The sequence below is a fragment of the Phascolarctos cinereus genome, unplaced genomic scaffold (assembly GCF_003287225.1).
Source record: "Phascolarctos cinereus isolate Bilbo 61053 unplaced genomic scaffold, phaCin_HiC Scaffold_4;HRSCAF=312, whole genome shotgun sequence".
In the NCBI taxonomy this organism is placed as follows: Eukaryota; Metazoa; Chordata; class Mammalia; order Diprotodontia; family Phascolarctidae; genus Phascolarctos; species Phascolarctos cinereus.
Window position 1 is genome coordinate 228,087,081 of NW_027555847.1, and position 18,409 is coordinate 228,105,489.

At 38.2% G+C, this 18,409-nt stretch overlaps 1 protein-coding gene across 2 annotated transcripts in view; it reads left to right on the top strand.

Moving 5' to 3' along the window:
- Positions 1-18,409, top strand: part of USP22 (ubiquitin specific peptidase 22) — a 251,414-nt gene that overhangs the window by 178,707 nt on the left and 54,298 nt on the right. For both annotated transcript variants that reach the window (XM_021008455.2, XM_021008456.2), the window contains one exon: positions 14,901-15,070. In XM_021008455.2, the coding sequence (XP_020864114.1) occupies positions 14,901-15,070 (170 nt within the window). The remainder of the gene's footprint in view (positions 1-14,900; positions 15,071-18,409) is intronic.

Sequence of the window (18,409 nt, forward strand, 5' to 3'; positions counted from 1 at the left end):
ATAGAAGCCCAGTGATTCAGACTAGCTTTGGTGTGAGAATTTGAAGATAATTTTAAAATTGAAATTACCAATTTATTTCCACACATTTAGTAGTAATGTAGGATCAGAGCAAGACGCTTTCAGTAAACTATTTAAAAGTAATTACATCCACAATAATAATAGCTAGCATGTACATAGTGTATTTTGCAAATATTACCTTATTTGATCCACGTGACAACCCTGAGAGGTAGGTGCTATTATCTCCATTTTACAGATGAGGAAAGTGAGGCATTCATGATTAAGTGACTTGCCTGGTTTCACATAGTAAATCAAGCCTTTCTGATTCCAAGTCTGAAGACTTTATCTACTTCTACTTGAATTAAACTCCTTGAGAGTTAACAAATGTTTCATTTTTGTCTTCATAACCTTAATCTGCTGGAAAACACAGACGGGGATAGGGTCAGGGCTACATGTTGAGGGGCTTGCCTTGGCAAGAAGGGCTACCCCATTTTCAGAAACTGGAGGAAAGAAGAAAGGAGTAGGGGATGGTGTCAGAGGGTTTGAGGTAAAGGCAGGCTCTCACTGTTCTTGGTAAAGTAAGAGGTAAGGTACTCAGCTGAGAGACAAAGGAGGGATGAGGGAGGCATGGAAGGCTTGAGGGAAAAAACATTTTGATGTGAAATAAACTCCAGAAAAATGTGTTTACTAATGCTTTTCAAAAAATCAATTGGTAAGTTTTTAGGCACTTCTAGCTGACAAATGAAACTGACACAATATGACAATCTTTTTTTTCCCTTCACTTTGAGGCATTTATTTCACTATCAACTCTATACTTAATTTAAGGATCCAACTAGAACTTGTCCAAAAAGTATCTGTTGTGAATGGACAATGAGGAAGCATCAGACTAGTGTTATGGTATATCTCAAATGCATTTTCATTAAATTCGTCTCATGCCTAACTTTAGATTACAGGTTATAGCATTGATGTTTACAGTGTTTCTGCCTCAACTTTAAAGCAGATTTCCTTTTGGATTGTCTAGATCAGTGCTCAGCACTTTTTTGTAGTAAGTTTTCTAATTATTTTCATAATGAGGCAAAATCAATCACCTATTCCCCCCTAAATTACCCATGAAAAGAAGACTGGTTTTTGTTTAACTGCTTTCCATGGCATTGGGTAGAATGTCTGCTACAGGAGGCAGTGAATATGTCAGTCAAACAGACCCCTTCTGTCCATTTCTCCTCTTTTTTAAAATCTAAGCAGCCTTTTTAAACTATCTGAGACAAAAATGGTCAAGTCTTTGTTTTTAGTCAGTGAAACAAACTCTAAATGTCCTCATCACTTATTGTTTCATTTTTGTCTTTGTAAAGTCAGGGCCTGGCATATCATGTTCAGCATATTGTAGATATTTAATAATGCTTGTCAGTGGGTTTTTGTTTTTGTTTTACTGGAAAGCCATGAGTGAAAATACAGCTTCAGGTACCTTGAAACCAACAGGTTGCATCATATTTTGGGGTTATAGAATTATATTTCAAGCTTTCTTTTAACCGCTCTTGACATTCAAGAAAGACCTTCCTTTTCAAAATCTTTCATTTGGGAGCTTCTTACAAACCTTAGTACAAACAGGTTTATGATAATAAACAAGTTGGAGAACTGTTTGGAATATCCTCTCCCTTTTTTGAGGTGCTAAGAAACATTTAGGTGTTTAATTAGAATAAGCTTGTAGAACCTTGGCTCTGGGTATATTGTATTTTTTTTGTATGTATTGTGATTGATTGGCCACATAATGGTAGATGGTTTGTAATAAAAATTCGTTGTTATAAAGAATGGCAACATAGTGGTAGATGGTTTATAATAAAAGTTCATTATTATAAAGGATTTATTCTCATGTTAGACAGCTATCATGGGTACTATTTCTTAGCATTGATTTTAAAAGTCACAGCTTAATGCAGGGTCCTTATAGAGCTCTTTCACGTATGAATTACAGTATGAAGGGTGCCCATTTAAACATGTTCTGTAAGTTGGTATATAGTAATTCAAAAATCCTAATCAGGCCTGGTAGCTGGTTTTGATAGAGTGAGGTAAACTGTAACCTGTATTTTTGCCAGAATCATTCCCTGATCCATTTGATGTGTTACTAGAAGTAGATATGTTCAGCCAAGATATGAAATTTTACATTCTACTGTAACTAGACTTGAAAATGACCTCAAAGAATGGGATAACTATAATGTGTAACTCTGTTTACCTGAAGCTATATTTTTGTGGAGTTCACTGGCTTCCTTTAATTGCCAACTAAAATCCCATCTTTTACTGGAAACTGTCTTAATTCTAGTACCTTCCCTCTATTAATTATTTCCTGTTTATCCTGTAAATATCTTTGTATGTTTTTACATGTTGTTCACATGTTGTCTTGCCCATTAGATAGTAAGCCTCTTGAGGACAGAGACTCTCTTTTGCTTCTTCTTCTTATTCTTTTTTTTTTTTGTATTCACACAGCATAGCACAGTGCCTGGTACATAGTAGTTGGTTAATAAATGCTATTGATCGGTTGGTTGAGTTAGCTCTCTGTACAGTGTTTTAGTGAGCTGCTTGTTTCTACTCCTCTAGAAGTGATTTTCCCCTACTCTATTGAGCACATTCCTTCAAGGATGTATTTTTATTGGTTTGAGTAATTCCACTACCAGTGGAAATTGTAGATTCTCCTATATGAGACCTAGAAGACCATCTTCAAGACTTTTTATAACAGGAAGTTCCTCAAGTTGTGGTCAACCTGGTGATAAGACACGTCTAGACAGAAGATATTCTTGGACAAAAGTTATACAGTCCATCGCCAGGGCCATATTCTATTCTAAATGTTTTCAGGTTAGTTAGCTGGAACTACCTAAACTCAGCCAATGCTTGTACTCTGCTCACATAACCTTTCAGAGTCTAGGGTCACCATGTTGTACAGAACAGTCAACCACAACCACGGTATGCTGGCCTTGGCACTTTCTTTACTTTCTTTTACTTTAGCACCCACTGAGCTAATGTATCAGTCTGAATAGGAGCGTGCTTCCAGTCTCAGAGAGATGGCTTCCCATATGTTACAGGGTTGCCGTGGCCACAGGAAGCTGTACCGAATCTCCATATGTGACCACACCACTATCCTCCTCCATATTTGCAAGGCTCTTCCCATAACTTAACCATGATAGGAGTCATATCACTCATCCCAGCCTACCAATATTATACTGAATGTCATAGACATAGCTCTAAAGCCAGTACACTCTTAATTCAGGTTCAACAGTGGGACAGCTCACCAGTCATTGAACATTTAACAAATGAGAACTTTTACTTTGTCCTAAAATAGGATATGCAACAAGGATACGGTAATACTTAATTTCATCTCCTTCTGAAAATGCATCTGATCATTTGGTCATCAAGATAAGGTGACTCATCGTCTCAGGTACCCACTGAATCTGACAAGCCCAAAGTACACGTACATTTTATAGCCCCATAGCAGGGAGCTGCATCAGGAAAGCTGGGGCCAATCAGGTTGTATGGAGGGAGGAAACTGTTAGGGTCAGAGATGTAGCATCAGTAAACTGTTGGCCCTGCCATAATCTCCTCTGTGCTATAAAGAGGGATTGGAATAGGATCTTCTTGGAGATAGGCTTACTTTAATCTCAGATGTTTTGGAAATGTGGATAGTGCAGATAGTAATCCAGCCACACCACCTCATCTCTTGTGACTCTGGACCTTATCTTCCCAGAGGTCATCCATCCATAGAGGATCTACACAATATGCTCTCTTTTTACATTGTTGTAATACTTCTTGTTTCATGCATTTTTACATTCTCTTTCCTCCTTTTTTTTCACCAGCATATCTCCTGCTTTGCTAAGGTTTCCCAGATTCTTCCTAAGCTCTTCCTTCAGTTTTTTGTTAAGCCCATCTCTTCTCTTTTCTTGGATTCTAGTTTTAGTAATTTCAGATTTTTTTTCTGCTAGAGTTTTAGCCCAAGATTCTTACTCTACAGCATTTCTCCTTTGTATTAGTAGTTTTCCATTGTTTGCTAAATATTTACTCAGATTCTCTGCTGAGTTTTCCCGGTAGTTTAACTCATAAACTTACCACTGTTGAAGAGTGGAGGACTGTGGTTGAATGATTGTTGCTTAATGTCTTGTAAAGGCTTTCAGTTATTGTCCATACCATCTGCTGTCCCAGACTTCTTTGAACCCTTCTTTTAAGAAGTCTTGGACCAGAAAAATGAAGTATATAAGTACACAGATTGTATTTTCCTCACTTTTGCTCATTGAAGGCAAGGAATGGAGAAGAGAAAAATTAATTTGGAAAGTGAACAGCTGTCTGAGAATGGAATTTGGATTTCTGAATCATAGCTTGCACCATAGTTTTGACAAGTTTCTTGTCCAAAGATCGTGTATGCCTAACAAAGGCTGGTGAGAATGTATTTTCCAAATGTCTTGCAAATCTGATTTAAAAATCTTTAAACTAAAAAAGATAGAGGGAAAAGACCACACATGTATGTGTGCATGTGTGTATGTATTTCACCAAAGTAGATACCATAGAGCAAGGTTTCTCAGCCTGGGGTCCTTGCCTTTTGGGGGGTTTTGTTTTTGTGTTTAATATTTTGTTGTTTATATTTCAATATAACTGATTTGCTTTGTAATGCTATATATATATTTTTTATGCACGTTATTCTAAGGAGTCCTTAGACTTAATGTCAGACTGCAAAGCGGTCCATGACACACAAAAATAGTTTACTGCTATGGAGCATAGCCACAAGGGAGCAAAAATTGCATTGAGAATACCCATAAATTCATAGGAGGCAGAATCCAAGACAGGTGCCAGTAGAACACTGGCATATGGCCTCATGTCTGCAGAAGTTCCCAAAAGATTAGACAGCAAACAAGAATAAGAAGGGGTACCATTAGACTTCACAGATATCACTGAGGATTGGTGAGATGAAACTCACGACTAGATTATATTTCTCGATAGATACACTTTATTTTAAAAATCAATCAATGAAAATTTATTACATGCCTACTGTGTGCCAGGCACTGTGCTAAGTGCTGGAAATACAAAGAAAGGTAAAGTTAGTTCCTGTTCTGAAGGAGCTCGCAGTCTAATGGGAGGACAACATGAAAACAACAATGTACAGACAAACTATAAATAAAGATGGAGGTGAGGGAGCACTGGGGTCGCATCGTATATTAACAAGTTTTACTCACGTGAGAAAATCCAGGATCCAGAGGGGAGGGATGCATGATAGAGTTTTGGGGTGGAGGTCACAAGATTTTGTCATTGGAATATATTACAGACTGCCTTAAGATAGTCAGTGAACTTTTATTAAGCACCTATTATGTACTAGGCTCTAAGCTTAACCCTAGGGATACAAAGAAAGGTATAAGACAATTCTTGCCCTGAAGGCAATCTAATGGAAGAAGACAACATAGAAATTGAAGGGGGAGGTGAGGGTTGTTACCTGACACAAGTTGGGGTAGGAGAATGATAAAGGATGTAAAATGATAGGAGGAGGTGTGCATTTTAGATCTGATTTCACCTTGAAAAATGATGGGTTTCTGCTGGGTAGGAAATGATGAGGTGAATTTCCTGCATGCTTCAGGATCTTGGGAGAAATTCCCATACCAGAGGGATAGGGGTGACCCCAAGGGCAGGAGGTCTTATTTGATTTAAGATGCCCTGTAATAGTAATTCACATTTACTCAGTTTTAAGATTCACAAAGTTTTTACCTTACAGTTACCTTAAGAGAAATACAGTAAAGGTGTTATCTTACTATCTTTAATTTTATACTGAGGTTTAGAAGTGTGACTTGCTCTTGGTCACACAGCAAGTATCAGAGCTAAGATTTGAACCCGGCTTTTCTGAATATAACATGCTCATTCCATTCCATCTTGCTATCATAACATGTTGATCATGTAGACATTTTAAATTTTTTTAAGAGAATTTGCTTACTGGGTCACAGTGGCCAACAAATTCATCATCTAGTGGCTAACCTGCTGGTGCAGAGCCTCCTCAGACTTAACCGAGATGATCCTTGGGCAGCAGGCCCCCTCTGAAGCTGCTGTTATACTCAGAACCTTTCCAGCTAAGTAGTCCTTGTCAGTGAAAATCAGATCCAGAATAATTTCTCTCTATTGGTTTTACCATCTTTTGAAGGATAAAATTATCACTAAGGTAAATCAAGAAGTTATTAGCTGCTGTAGTTGGTCAAGACGAGAGAACTTTAACATACGTCCGGGTGGGTGGGGGAAGGGGAAAGGAATAAGCATTTAAGTGTCTGCTGTGTGCCAGGCACTGTGTTTAGTCCTTTACAAATAGTTTTTCATTTGATCCTCCTAACAACAGGTCTCTGATCCTATGAAGTAGGCAATATTATTATCCCCATTTTACAGTTACGGAAACAGTTAGATGGAGGCTGAGTGATTTACCCGGAGTTTTCATAGCTAGTAACTGTCCAAGGTTGGTTTTGAATTCAGGTCTTCCTGCTCTAGACCCAGTGCTTACTCTATGCAAGTCACTTTGCCAAGCACTTGAGGACACAAAAAAAGGCAGAAGTTCTATCAGGACATTTAAAGGATTCTAAATGGTTACTTATAAATGTGTTTTAAAGTATACAAAATAAGATATTTAATTCTTTCTTCTTCTGTTCCCTTAATTCTACTTGTCTTCCCTTCCTCACTCGTTTTCCTTACCTTTAAATCCTGATAAAGCTAATATTGCCCTCTGAAAAACTGCTTTTACACATCTTTTGTACTTCTTTCAAATCATTCTTGGATTAGTTTAATACCCATTCAACTACATTAATAGAAACTTTTTCATCTAGAAAAAGGCCTCTAGAATTGGAAGTATAAATGTGAATGAGTTGCAGTCTGTATAATGGGAACATAAACTTTGTTGATGAGATCACAGATCTCATCTGTGACTCCATTTAGGGTTTTCTTGACAAAGGTACTGGAATCCAGGTTTGCTGTTTCCTTCTCCAGCTCATTTTACAGATGAGGAAACTGAGGCAAACAGTAGTGTCTGAGGTAGATTTGAACTTATGAAGATGAGTCTCCCTGATTCTAAGCTCAGTGTTCTATCCCCTGTGCCATCTAGCAGCCCCCATTTCAAGTTACACCATCCAATTAAAGAACCTCCCCAAGTAACTTTTTTTCTCTTTGTTGACTGCAGTCAATATTTTCCGCAAGAGTTTGTTGGGCTCTGATTTTAACATAAATCTCTATTTTTAGAACCTTATGATCATTGTCAGATATATTTAGAAATTTTTAATAGGTGGCATCATGCAGAATCTCGTTTTACCATGGGGGAGAGCTGAGGAAATGTTAATTCTTTTTTCTTTTTTTTTCTTTCTTTTTTTTTTTTTTTTTGATGAGGCAATTGGAGTTAAGTGGCTTGCCCAGGGTCACATAGCTAATGAGTGTCAAGTGTCTGGACTGAGGCCGAATTTGAACTAGAGGCCTCCTCACTCCAGGCCTGGTGCTCTATCCATAGATGCCCCTGGAAATGTTAATTCTGTTGGGGAAAGGTAACCAAAGGTAGCCAAACCTTGAATGTAAAGTAAGAAAAGCATTTTCATAATTATGGAAATAAAAAGTATTTCAGTGAGATAGAGAAAGCAAGTTGGTAAGGGCATAAGTTTTAGATTTGGTAACTGTTTAACAGCAGGATATGGTAATAATGAGTGACGACAAGGCTGGGCCAGCAGAAAATCTATTTCTCTCGTTGTAGATGGAGATGGCTTTGTGAAGAAGAAATATAAGAGATGTTTGAGTGAAGTTTGAAAAGGGGCTTCGAAACATGCAAAAAGAGATGGGTTGTCCTAATTATTAGAATTGTCCTGTGCAAAGATTGACATGAAATGGGGTATAGTATGAGTAGACCGTTAAGTAAATTTGCCTAGAAGCGGAAAAGGATATATGGCCTGGGCATTAGGAAACAAACGAAATAGTTTGCAAGTAGATATTATGTATACTACCAGAAGTCTTGTTTGTTATTTGGCAGTGTGATTTCACTGGATTGGGGAACTCCTGGTTTGAAATATCTTCCATCAAGGTGTATGAGGAGCAAGGTGTAATTTATAATCTTAGATAACTGCCTGGGTCAATAAGAGATTAAGTGATTTGTCCATGGTCATACAGCTGTTATGTAGCAGGAATAGGATTTGAACCCAGTTCTTCTTGACTCCAGAGTTGGCCTACTAATCCATTAACTTCCATTGAGTTTTAAAAGCCTTTATTTCTTACTCTGACACTCCAGTGGATCTCATATCTCACCAGTATGAATGCTCCCTCCAACAACCCAGGCACAATCCATACATGCTGCCCTTTTGGTCTTGGGTCCATCTCTTCCTTAAGGTTTACCACCTCAGAGTGTCCACACATGGTGCTGAAGGGCTTCCTTGTGTCTGCTTAATATTGAGTAGGTGCCAGGAACATACGGGCTTGCCCCTGAAGACCATCTAGTCAAACTCTCCCATTTTACACATGAGGAAACTGGAGCCCAGAGAAGTAAAGAGACCTCCCTAATGCCACACAAGGAGTTAAGTGTCAGAGCTAGGATTTGATCTCCTGTCCCGTGACTCCCCGTCAGCACTTTCTCCCGATGAGCTTTGTTTTTATTACATGACTGACTCATCTTTTTTGAGCATACATTTTTTCAGATATCATTATAAAGTTTCTTCTCTATGATTCCTTGTTTGCAGCATTCCTTCCCACCACACTTTTCTTTTGCTCTTTTGGTGATAATCTAAGGAGATTGTGGTATTTTGTGATTCAGATCTGCTCAGGTTACAGGGCCCATCCTCCATGTGTGGAGCGCACTCCTCATCTTCACCACAAATTCCTTCTCTTCCATTAAGACACAACTAAAGGATCATCTTTTACATGAAGCCTTTCCTAACACCCACAAATATTAGTGGCCTCATCCCTCTACTACCTTGTTTTTACTGGCTTCTTTTTATTCTCTTTATACTTATGTGTGTTATTTGTTCCCTCCTGTAGTAGAGTATAAGCTTCTTAACAATACAAACTCTGTCTTTATTTGTATTTGTATCCTCAGCCTCTAGCACAGTTCCTGACTCTTAATCAATATTTGTTGATTGTTCGAGAGCTCAGAAGAGTTGAAAATGTCTGAATTAGACTCTGGGCCATTGTCCTGGGGTGCACTAATTGCAGTAGTCATAATTTGAGGTTGATATTATTAGGGCAGCTGCTGAATTCTCCCCACAAGTGTTTGTATGCCCTGGGGAGAAAGCACTTAGCATCAGCCACTGAATAGGGAATGTCTTATGTTCACCTTCTGTGGTAATAGGAATGACTCTAGGAAGTGATAGCAGTGAAGGCTAAAATCATGGTGTCTGTCCAGGAGGATGTTATATTCATCTGCTTCTGCTGCTGCTTTTATCATCAGATTGTGCTGAGCAGCAAGGGTGACAAATTAGTTAAAACAGTTTGTTAATAACAAAGTTAAATATTGATTTATGGGAAGCCGGCATTACAGTTTGTCACAATTGACATTAAGCCAAATAAAAAGGAGAGAACTACCCATTTGGTGGGCTCCTCTCTTCTGTTATCTTTAGCCCACATGGTACGTTCCTCCTTTAAAAGAGAGGGTAAGTAGCTAGCTTTTTTGCTAAAAATGGCTCCTGAATTAACTCACAAGACTTCTGTGTGCCTGTGAGGTGAAGAGTATTTTTGGCAGTGTGTGGATAAATTGTGGCAAAGATACAGTGGAAAAGAAGAAAAGCCTTCCTGGCTCCTTCTTTCCATTGTTGGGGGAGGATGATAGTCAGTAGCTGCATTTTCATTTCTTTATATTTTTCCTGTGAGAACAATGCATGTTATTTTCCATTTATGGAAACTAGGCTTTGAGCATGTTAAGATTAGTTTTATAGTCAGCTTAGACAAGAAGGTGTTGATTTGTCAGAGCATATGAATTTTGAAGTTATTTTCAGTAGTTTTTAACCTTTTTCCGTTAGGGGAAACAATTGCCATCCTGCTGTGATTTACCTGCCACCTACAGGACATTTTTTTTAACACTGTTATTGGTTTGCAAATGTGAAAAACAGACGTCTTCAGCTATTCCATGTGTAGATCCCTTGTTTTATTTTCAAGATTGTATAAATAGCCCTTTAATGGATGTATTTACCATAATGAAATTGGTTCCTTTAGCATCATCTTATAATGACTTCATCAAAATATAAATGATCAAATATGGAAAGTGGGGGAGGGGGTCCTATTTTGTTTTCCCTCTAGTGCTAGCAAAATAAAAATAAGCCTAGAAAATTTTTAGGTTTGTTTGCTTTTTAAAGAAATGATGTGAAAATTAAGCTTCTGGCATAAAAGTTAGAAAATTTGTTCCTAAAATCTTCATGTAAGAGCACTGCTGAAGGAGTCTCTCTAAATTCATTGTTTATCTTAAGCATTCTTTTTTTTTTATTTTGAGTTCCGAATTCTCTTTCCCCTTCCAGCCCCTCTACCACCCATTGAGAAGGCAAGCCGTGTGATATCAATTACACATGTAAAATCATGGAAAACATATTTCTATATTAGCTCTGTTGCCAAAAAAAAAAGCTAAGAAAAATAAAAGAAAGTGAAAACATTAAATTTGCACTCTGTTCACATGAGTTCTCTCCCAGGAGGTAGATAGCATTTTTCATCATAAGTCCTTCAGGATTGTCTTAGATCATTGTATTGATCAGAGTCTAAATCTTTCACAATTGATTATCATTATATTATTGCTGTTGCTATGTACATTGATCTCCTGGTTCTGCTTACTTCATTCTGCTTCACTTCATATAAGTTGAAGGACATACTTTTGAACATCCATTTTATATTTCATTTGATAATGGACATTTAGAAAGTAAACTACAGTGAGAAGTAGCGAGCGTGAGCATGTGCACACACGCGCAGCCCCCAAAGTGATCCATGCATAGATTTGGAAGGATCCATGAACTTGAATGGGATAAAAATGATATCATGATATCTCTATGGTCACTTACCTCTCAATGAAATTTAACATTTCCTTCAATTACTTAAAAACATTCTGAGAAAGTTTCACTAGTCTTCATCAGACTGCCAAAAGGATTCATGACACAAAAAAAGGTTAATCCCTGTTTTAGGGAGATATGTCATTGTATATAGTCTCTTGACTGAGGTTTTCGAAGCAATAGAAAAATGAGTATGAGCCACATTTAAAGCAGCCTTGAATTCCTTGTCTTTCAGGCTCAGTCTGTGTGTGTGTCTGTTTTGTCTCTGCCTGTCTCTTTCCCTCTGTTTTTCTTTCCCATTGTGGAAGCCTGTCAGTAATTTCTTGCGCCTTTTACCTTCCATAATAGACAGCTAAGTTAACACAAACAATTAAACTGACCAGCGTGAAGTATCTAGAAATGGAAGATATATATAAACATTAACAGAATCTTGAAGCACTTAAACTAGAATTATCCAGCACCTGAGCCTTTTCTTAATTGAGCAGCCTAGTAGAAGCTCTGAAAAAGGCAGCCTACAGACTGAAGACAGATTCAAAGAAACCAGAACCAAAGTATAAGAACAAGAGAAGTGATGAGAGAATTCTTTAGCGCAAAGACTTTCTCTGCTTACAAGAAGGGTTCCTAAGAGCTAGAATATGTCAGATGGAATGTACCAAACTTCTGTTTTCCAATCCTATTAAAAAAAAAAAAAGCAATACTGCTGGTCCCAGGAGAAGGCCCAGCCCAAGGTTTAGATTGCGGCTGTCCTTTAGTGTGTTTCTACAACTGTGTCCCACTGTACTTCACATAATGTGCCCTGGACAAAGGCTCAGAATTTAGAATAAACATTATGAGAGGATCTAGTCTTCCTGTCTGTTTCAGGACTAGTGTACTACTTTTTCCCACCTTATGAGGTTCCCACCTTATAAACAGTTTAAATCCTGTTCTTAATATTGTTAGGCTATGTTGATGACATGTTCTTGAATTTAAAGAAATAAAATTCCAGCTTGTAACTCTTGAAAAAACATCAGTGGATTGGAATCTCCTCATTGTAGAAATCATATCTTTTGAAGAGAGTGCATTAGTGTGTGTGTGTGTGTGTGTGTGTGTGTGTGTGTAAATTTAAGTTTTCTCATTATCAGAGAGACAGTATAATGTAATGGATAGATATCTAGACTCAGAGTTAAGAAGACCTGAGTTCTAACCTGAAGCAAACCACAAAACCTTTCAATGCCTTCTGAGGTGCAGAGGGTATGGATCTGCATGATTAGAGTTTCCTCACCAGAAATTCCATGTCCTAATGAAATCACTGGTCTAGTCCAAACAAAAATCTACCTCTCTTCTCTCTACCTACTTCTCCCCATCTCCACTCCTTCTTCCTTCCCCGACAGAAAATCAACCAAATGGAACCAAGGACGCATTCAGTCTTCAGGCTTGGATATTGAATAAGAATGATTGTTGGTATATTTTTCTTCAGACCATAGGATCTGTGCTTTCATTGTTATTAATACTCCTTCACTGATTCGGATCTCAGCCCCTACACAGTTCATAGCTCGACTTCTACAACGAATCATATTTGTACTATCTTCCTCATAGAGTTGTTATGAGCAAAGTTCTTTGTTAACCTGAGTTATTAATCTAGCTTAAATCGGACTACTGGGGCTCGTGCCCTGCTGATGTAGATTTTAAGAATCCTCTATTGCCAGCCAGTTATTAGAGTAAGACTTCAGATGGGAACTTCTAGGTGTTCATATCGTGGACTGATATTAAGGACACTTGAAGAGCTGCTATTAACTGTCATAGGTTTTGGCAGCAACCTCACTTGGAGAAAATATCATTTTTCACTTTTTGCCATGATTTGTTTTATTTGAATAACTGAGATTTGGCTAATTTGTTCTCCTTTGTGAATACATATGTGTATATTTTTATGTAGAATGGAAAGAGTATTGACCATAGTACTTGTAGTCAGGCTTTGTGGTGTAGAGTAAGAGCATTGATTTGGTGTCAGAAGGCCGGAGTTGAGTCATCACTCTGAGCAGTAGCTGTGAGACTTTGGACAAGTCAAATCAGTTCTCTGGGCCTTAAGTTTCCCCACCTGTAAAATGAGGAGGTCATTTTGTGTTTCTTCACCATTTAAAACCAAGCAACTGATCTTCTGTTTTCATAAGCATACCTCAACATGCAGCAGGCCCTAGGTTAAATCACCAGGTAAAAAAGTCTATCTCTACATTTCAGTTTGTTTTCTCCTCCCACCTGAGTACCCAGTGACAGTGTTCTGGTTGCCTAAAATCATATTTGTGGTACCCAATATAGACCTGTTCACCCCAAGCCTAGACTTCCTGTGTCTATATCCTATAGATTTAGAGGTGGAAAAGGCCCCTGGAAGTATCTAGACTAATCCTTTCATTTTGCAAATGCATAAACCAAAAGCTTAGATAGGTTGGATTACTTGGCTAAAGTTACTAGGTAATAATTATCACAGGCAAGATTTAAACCAGGGTCCTGAATCCAAATTCAACATTCGTTCCTCTATACTGTATGGCCTCTCAAGTATGGTTTTCTGCTAAATAACATAGTACAAATATGATAGATAAATAAATTTGAATCCATGCAGTAAAGGGGCTTTCTGGGAGGAATTTTTAGTACCATTAAGAGGAGATAGGTTGGAGTTAGGGCATTTGAGAGCAAGCAGACTAAAGAGTTTGACACTCGAATAACAGAGGTAAAGCTATTTATAGTAAAATGGGTCTGTTTTGAATTACTTTTTTCATAGGCACTTCCTTCCCATCTACTATGCCCCATAATATTTTTTTCAGGGAAATGGCTCCTTTAAAAACCATAAGAACTAACGTCCCCTTTGTTTCTTTGTTGATATCCCATCCCTTCCAGTACCTAAGTCAAGGCATAATATATGGGGGGGGAAGATTGCTTATTAAATGTTTGAATGGGAAAGAAAATAGGGTACCATCTCCTACTTACCTCACTTAGATGAGGATTTAATGACATAATATGTTGGGTTAAAGAATTTTTTTTTAAAACAACCATTGACCCATAGAAATCAGTGATTCAAATAAAAAAGACACATGGTTTAGCATTTTGAGAGAGAAAACACAAAATGTATTTCACCCCCTTTTAAAATTAAGAGCAAGGAGTACAACCTATTAAATATATATATCCTCTGCTGTAATCAAGCTTGATATGTTTAAAGAAGTATCTTAAGTTTTAGGGATCTGCCCTGGAAAGGTATATTAATATCCCTTTGATACTAAAACATTGATTACCTATTATATAATAGGCAAACGTGAGTTACATTTGGCATTAGCATCTACTTTAGATCATAGGATCGTGAGACTGAAGAGACCTCACAGACCATTTAATCTGGTCCCCTCATTTTACAGATAAGCAAACTGACACCCAGGGAAGTTGAATGACCAAAAATTTTGTTACACCAAGGCAGTAAGCATCACAGGCAGGTTTGAACCCAGGTCCTCTGCCCCTAGAGCCAGTGATTTTTCCACTATAATCTATACAACATTGTTCTGAACCTCCCTTCTTCCAAATGAAATAACATTTTTTGTTCTCATTGATTCCTAGTGGAAACCAAGAGAAAAACCTTGAGGAATAAAAGAGTTTAACAACTGTTCAGTAGCCTTCCATTTTTAAAGAAATTTCAGTGGTCTCACTCACTCTGGCAATAGTCCATCTGGAGAAATGTTATCTTGTGTGTTACACCTGAACTATTTGCCTAGGTGGGCTCTGTCCTTAGGGGTGAAAAATTTCTACTCTGATCCTTATAGAGAAGTATGAAAAGGAGGAACGTTTTCTGCACTTGTGAAGTATTAACTGTTCAGAAACATTGTTGTTACCTAATGAGATATATGTGGTATATGTTAATTCTGCTAATATTTGCTTTGTGCCTTTGTTCTTTCTTTCTAGGTCTACGAGGGCTAATCAATCTTGGGAACACGTGTTTTATGAACTGTATTGTCCAAGCACTTACCCACACTCCACTACTGCGAGATTTCTTCCTTTCTGACAGGCACAAATGTGAAATGCAAAGTCCCAGCTCGTGCCTGGTTTGTGAAATGTCTACGCTTTTTCAGGAGGTGAGTGAAGTCTTACCTCCAGCAATATTGCAGCATAATGCTATCTTTTTATAAAGATAACGGGCTCAAAAGAAAAGGATACCTGCATGAGAAATGTCATTGATTTCACCTCAATTCCGTGAAACTTGTATAACAACTGAATGGTACATAGTACATATAGATTATGTACTATTATACAGTTATGCATAATAGTACATTATAGATAACGCCCCCTTTTTTTAAATGAATTTTTAGGTATAATAGACTTTGTGTGTAACTCTTAGGTTACATATGAGGACTTTGTCACAGACTTTGGCAATGGGAATATGAACTCCTGAGAGCTTACTGCAAAAGATTGATTTTCTAGTATAGGGCACTGGGTTACCTTAGTTTCTGTAAATACTGTAAGTAATTCATTATTCCCTTCATTGTCACCCTTATTCATAGCAAAAGCATCCTAATAGGAGAAAAATAGGATACAGTAGAGCCATGTATTGATTATGGACATACTGCAGCTTTCCACTTGGCTCCTTTTCAGTGAATGCAGATCTTGCCTCTGCATTATTTCCAACCCCTCTTCAATGTGTTTAATCTTTGCCTTGAAGATAGATACCAAAAGCTGCTGCTTTTGTGATTCATTGCACTGAAGGAGCACATTGCATGAAGAATACAATTTAGGGCAGGCTAAGTTGTAGTCACCTGATTGGATTATGGGCTGCTTCTTTCTTAAGTCTTTAGACCTTTATTTTGTTATCCAACTTTCTTTACCAGCCTCCCTGTTTTTGTTTTTTTCCTTTGTGTCTACAGGGCAAGAAAGATCAGTTCTTACTCAGTTGTCTATATGTTCTTAATTTAAATGCATAATTTATGTTTTTGCAGAATATCTGTATGCTGCTTTTCAAATAGCCTCTATTTATACATACTTTGTTTTTCCAGGCCATTGATAGGGCTTTTGAGAACATTTAATGACTTTGCCTTTACATACTGTTCTTCATTGTCACATGAAAGAAGTCCAAGTATATTGAAAAATCATTGTTCCTTCCTATTGCTTTTGAGATTAATAACCTCCAAAGTTGTTCTTGGAGGGTTAGAAAGAGAGACAGGAAAATCCAGCAGGTAAACAGTACCTGCTGTAAACAGAGTTATTTTTGCTGGGTTCACTGCTCCTGAGTCAGACAAGTTTGCTAGCATTGAAAAAGACATACTGTTGGCCATTAGCGATATGGCCCAAAATGACCAATTTGGAAGTCAGAACTTTTATCTTGCCAGCAACTGAACTTTCAGATTCCCCATTTCTGTTATGGGGGGGATGGGGCGGGACACACACACACACACACACACACACACACACACACTCTCTTCCCTGTTTTCTTCCTCCAGGGAGAATAACAGTTACATTTGTCAAACATTCTTTGTACCAGATTTGTGATTTCATTCCTTCCACCGAGGACTTTGTACCAGTGCAGAGGAGTCTGCACGGAGTGCCCCAAGAGGCTTGTCTCTGATGGCTTGGCTCTGTCTCCTGCGCTCTGCTGGATACAGCACTCTGTCCGCAATTAACTGTGAGAAAATCGTTTCCCCCATTTTACAGATGATGCAACCGTGACTGATTAAATGATTTGCCTAAAGTCACCAAGTCCAAGCCCTCCAAGTGTTTACTCGGGAACATCTTCTTTGTTCACATATCATCTTCAGATCATAGACCTAAAGGGAAAAGACCTCAAACAAGAGAGGCTGAGAATCCCTTCTAAGTGACGAGTGGTCATTACTGAAAGCCCTCCAGTGAAGGGACCACACCTTGCCAAAATAACCTTACTTTGGGTTGGCTTGATTAGTGAGAAGGTTTTTCCTTATATCAACTAATGTCATCTCTAGGCAGCTTCCACTCATTTCTCCTATTCAGCTTCCTGGGACCAAGAAGAGCAAACCTAGTCGCAGTCCGGTCCCCTTGAGAGCCCTTCAGGTCTCTTTAGACTAAATGTCCCTAGTGCCTTCAGCTGGTCTTTATGCTTCATGTCATGTTCTTTACTCCTCTCACCATCCTAGTTTCCCTCTTCTGGACATACTTTAGCTTGGCTGTGTCTTTTTAAAAATGTTGTACCTGTGACTAACATAATCCAGATATGGTTTGGCCAAGGCTGAATATAATGGAATTATTTCCTCCATCATTCTGAACTCTTCCTCTCATAATACAGTCAAGGATATAGGTACTTGTAAAGAATTTGTGATTTTGTCACTAGAGGGAACTTCCATTTTGGTGATTCACTTGCCCAGTTTGCATCACACTCAATCTGTGACTTAGCTAAATCCTAGGAAATTGTCTAAAACACACACAGGTGAAGTAATTTGTCCAGGGTCACCCAGCTTGTCTTGGGGATTGGAATCCAGGTCTTTTTGACTCCAAACCTCAGCCCTCTGTCTTCTACACCATGCTGCCTAAGACACCATTAGCTTTTTTTCCCCACTACTTCCTGGAAGTTGGAAATGTAAGTAGTAGCTAGGCCATTTCTTGTGATGCGAATGCTGTGACCACTCAGTGCCTCCCCTTTGTCCTTGAAGAAAGTAGCCCTTCTTTAGGAATATTCCTTGGGAAATTCTATCCCTTCTTTTGTCACTTAAATGTTTTTGCACATCACACATAATTAAGGACTGTAGGCTAATAATTTAACACAAGTTATGATAAGCCTTTGAGTTTTGTTATCTTACCTCTTAATTGTTTTTATTTGAACTTTTAAAGAGTGAACAGAACCATAGATTATAGTCCATATTAGTCTTTCTTTAATTTGTAGCCTCTAAATCTGTATGCTTAGTCAGAGATGCAGTGGGAAGAATTACATTTGTATTGTGTGAGCTGTCTTTCTCAGCCTGAAACATTTCCAAGCCAGGCCAGGATAATATGCTCTGCTGTGTTGAATCAGAATATCTTTTGAAATCCCAGATTTAGCTGCCTTTTTATGTCTTTGGCCCGTTTCTGGAGAGACTTCCTCTCTTAAATGCCCTTAAAGTGCTCAAGGGGCCAAATAAACCATCCCGAACCAGCAGACCATTGTGTATATTTGGTCAGCAATGTGGAGAAATCTGCTATGGGAGCTGTTTCTTCCTCACTTCCAGGCTTTGACTTAGATCTCAGCTTGAAAAAACCATTTGATGTGAAGGCTGAAGGCAGTAGCGTGGTGACCCCATTCCAACTTCTTAAAAGACAAAGCATTCTCTTAGTTGGGAAATGCCGATGGTTGAGCTCTTGATCACAGAAGGGAAAGAAAGTTTATAATTACGACCCTTACATCTCATGATTGCAATATGATTCAGAATCAGAATATTAGTATTCAAAGAGACATTAGGGCTCTTTTGGGCCAACTT